The following is a 3084-nucleotide window of genomic DNA, read 5'->3' as shown; positions in this document are numbered from 1 at the left end:
ATGACCACACGCCCACAGGCTCACACGTTCACACGCCCAGACGCCCACTCGTCCACACGTCCACACGCCCAGACGCCCACACGTCTACATGTCCACACGCCCACACGTCCACTCGACCACACGTCTACACGCCCGCACGTCCAGACGCCCACTCGTCCACACGTCCACACGTCCACACGCCCAGACGCCCACACGCCCACACGTCTACATGTCCACACGCCCACACGTCCACTCGACTACACGTCCACACGCCCGCACGTCCACACGTCCACTCGTCAATTCTTCTCAGCCTAGGTAAAAGTCACTCTTGAGTGTTCTCAGCCACGGTCCAGATAACTCGAGTGCTTTCAGCGTAGATCCAAGTCACTCTTGAGTGATCTCAGTTTAGGTCCATATCACTCTTGAGTGATCTCAGCCTAGGTCCAAGTCACTCTTGAGCGATCTCAGCCTAGGCCCATATCACTCTTGAGTGATCTCAGTCTAGGTCCAATTCACTCTTGAGTAATCTCAGCCTAGGTCCTAGTCACTCTTGAGTGATCTCAGCCTAGGTTCTTGTCATTCTTAAGTGATCTGAGCCTAGTCCCCTATCATTCTTGAATGATCTCAGCCTAGGTCCAAGTCACTCTTGGGTGATCTCAACCAAGGTCCTAGTCACTCTTGAGTAATCTCAGTCTAGGTCCAAGTCGCTCTTGAGTGACCTCAGACTAGGCCCCTATCACTCTTGAGTCATCTCAGCCTAGGCCCATATCACTCTTGAGTCATCTCAGCCTAGGCCCAAGTCATTCTTGAGTGCTGTCAGCCTAGGTCCTAGTCACTCTTGAATGATTTGAGCCGGTGATTGAGTTGGACTTCCTTCGTCGGCTAAGAATGTACAATTGATAGAAAAAGGCAGCAACAAGAAAATAAACATTTCTAAGAAGAAAATGTTAGACAAATTCAAACCGTATAACACCCCCTCTTACAATTGTGGTGTTCTTTTGCGCAAGTATTTATGATATGTTTGGTCATGTAAATTTGTCATCTGCTTTTCATGTGCTTGAGTACAGTTATGATAGCTTCCATCACGATTGCCCGCCCTGGACATCACGTGTATGTCCGCCATACAGAGAAAAACTCGCAACTAATCCATAATATCCCTTTATGCCGTGACCAGACTACTCTGATAAATGTCGCTGTTTCCATTTAAATATTTATAAAAATTTAATATTGGTCGTGGCACATGCTTGTTCGAAATCCGATATACCATGTACAGTTGCCTGCCACTGATACCCAGTTGGCTTTTGCCATGCTTGTATGCTTTGGATGCTTATATTTATAATCCATTTCCTATTTGGTAACGGTAGTTGTATACACTTCTACTTTTCACTCACAAGTGTAGGAGTGCCATAAACCTTCCCTTGTAAACATGAAACTATTGTTTATGTAAATAATATGTCAGCCGCTCGAGCCTTTGGTGAACAACTGACTTTCCTCTGTATGTTGATTTTTAGTACTTTGTATTGTACCTAATAAAGTCGATGTATTTAATCTAAAATCATAGATACAAATATGAAATATGAAACCTCGATAGTCACATGTTGTCGTTGTACAAAGGCATTGAAAACTGTACATTGTTATGTCACATAAGGCCACAAGGTTGCGCTGAACTCAGTATCTCGTGCGACCGCCCCGGGCAGCAATCATGGCTCTGCATCTTCCCGGTACTGACTGGATAAGAGTACGAATTCTGTCCTGCGGAATTCTGCGCCATTCTGCTTGTAACGCGTTCGCCAGTTGTGGGAGTGTCTGCCGCATGTTCTGGCCCTGACGAACACGTCGACCGAGTTCATCCCAGAGGTGTTCGATTTGTGTGAGATCTTGAGATCTCGACGGCCAGGGCATGCCGTTGATGTTGGCATTATGAGGGTAGTTTACCGTAACATGTAGCGACTTGCTGTCAAATTTACCTGAACCAGATCTCCTGGTGAAGGATATGCCTCCTCCTCCACACACACACATACACACACCATGACACTAACTCAGGTACACATTGTGGGTCCAAACGCTCATTTCGACGACGATGAACACTTTGACTTCTATCTCGCCTGTCAAGAAGAAATCGTGATTCATCGCTAAACCACACTCGTCTCCAGTTTCTCAATTTCCAAGACTGTAAGGTATGACACCAATGCAAGCGTCACTGTCGATGGATCTGTTGCAAAACAGGGACGATAACTGGTCTTCTGAGTCGGATTCCAGCCTCGCGAAGATGGTTCCTGACAGTCTGGTCCGTTATCCTCCTCAAATCAGGGATGCGTCGGCCGGTTCTCGGACGGTCTGCAATTGAATTGAACTGTGTATCGGTCCCAAATGCGGCAAATGGTGCTGTGGTGGACGTTGCAGTGGCGTGCAACAGAAGACTGCTATTCATCTCTTTGGATACGTCCAATGGCGATGTTTCGTTCGACAGCGCTGGGTCTGGGCAATTTTCGAACTTGAAACAATGTTGACAATTGAATGATATTATTGGCTTATGCTGGCCTTTTTATAGCCACTACCACGAATTACGAATGCCATAACTCGCACGTGCATTTTGCTTTTCTGTTTTCCCCCGTTACATTTTTGAACAAGTTTGTAAACAATGCCGTTTAAGGCATTGCAAATCGACACTGGCTGCGTTTTGACGCATCGTTTGTCGAATATCAGACCACCAACATTTTCCAATAACATATATTCAATTTATATACCGGATTTTCTGTTGTCAGGTTCAATGAACTATCCGGTAGTAAATGATACTCAGGAATAATACAAGAACATGGTGTTTTTTCGAAAGTTTATTGCACACAAAACATAAACCTAACAGCACAATGATTACAAGTAAGTGAAATTGTGGTGACACAGCTACCTGTATATATAACAGATACTTGTTTGCGAGCCGGATGCTAAGAGGGTTTTGTCACTTTCAGTTTCGAAAAAATATGTACACTTACGGAATGTGCCGTGTTGGGGTTAAAATTAGAAGTGTCGAGGAATAAAAATCCTAATTATATATAGCAGTTCAATTCCTGTCAACAATTAGAGTGAATGCTTGCCTCCTTTCTCATA

At 45.0% G+C, this 3084-nt stretch overlaps 1 protein-coding gene across 1 annotated transcript; it reads left to right on the top strand.

Annotated features, from left to right (window-relative positions):
• Nucleotides 1–294, top strand: LOC125371772 (putative uncharacterized protein FLJ46204). The gene has a single exon (XM_048380493.1). The coding sequence runs from the start codon at nt 1–3 to the stop codon at nt 292–294; it is 294 nt and encodes a 97-aa protein (XP_048236450.1).
• The last annotated feature ends 2790 nt before the right edge of the window (nt 295–3084 follow it).

The sequence above is a fragment of the Haliotis rufescens genome, unplaced genomic scaffold (assembly GCF_023055435.1).
Source record: "Haliotis rufescens isolate VD_foot unplaced genomic scaffold, xgHalRufe1.0.p SCAF_31, whole genome shotgun sequence".
NCBI lineage: Eukaryota > Metazoa > Mollusca > Gastropoda > Lepetellida > Haliotidae > Haliotis > Haliotis rufescens.
Note: the sequence above shows the minus strand (reverse complement) of the source record. Positions and strands in the feature narration are given on the sequence as shown.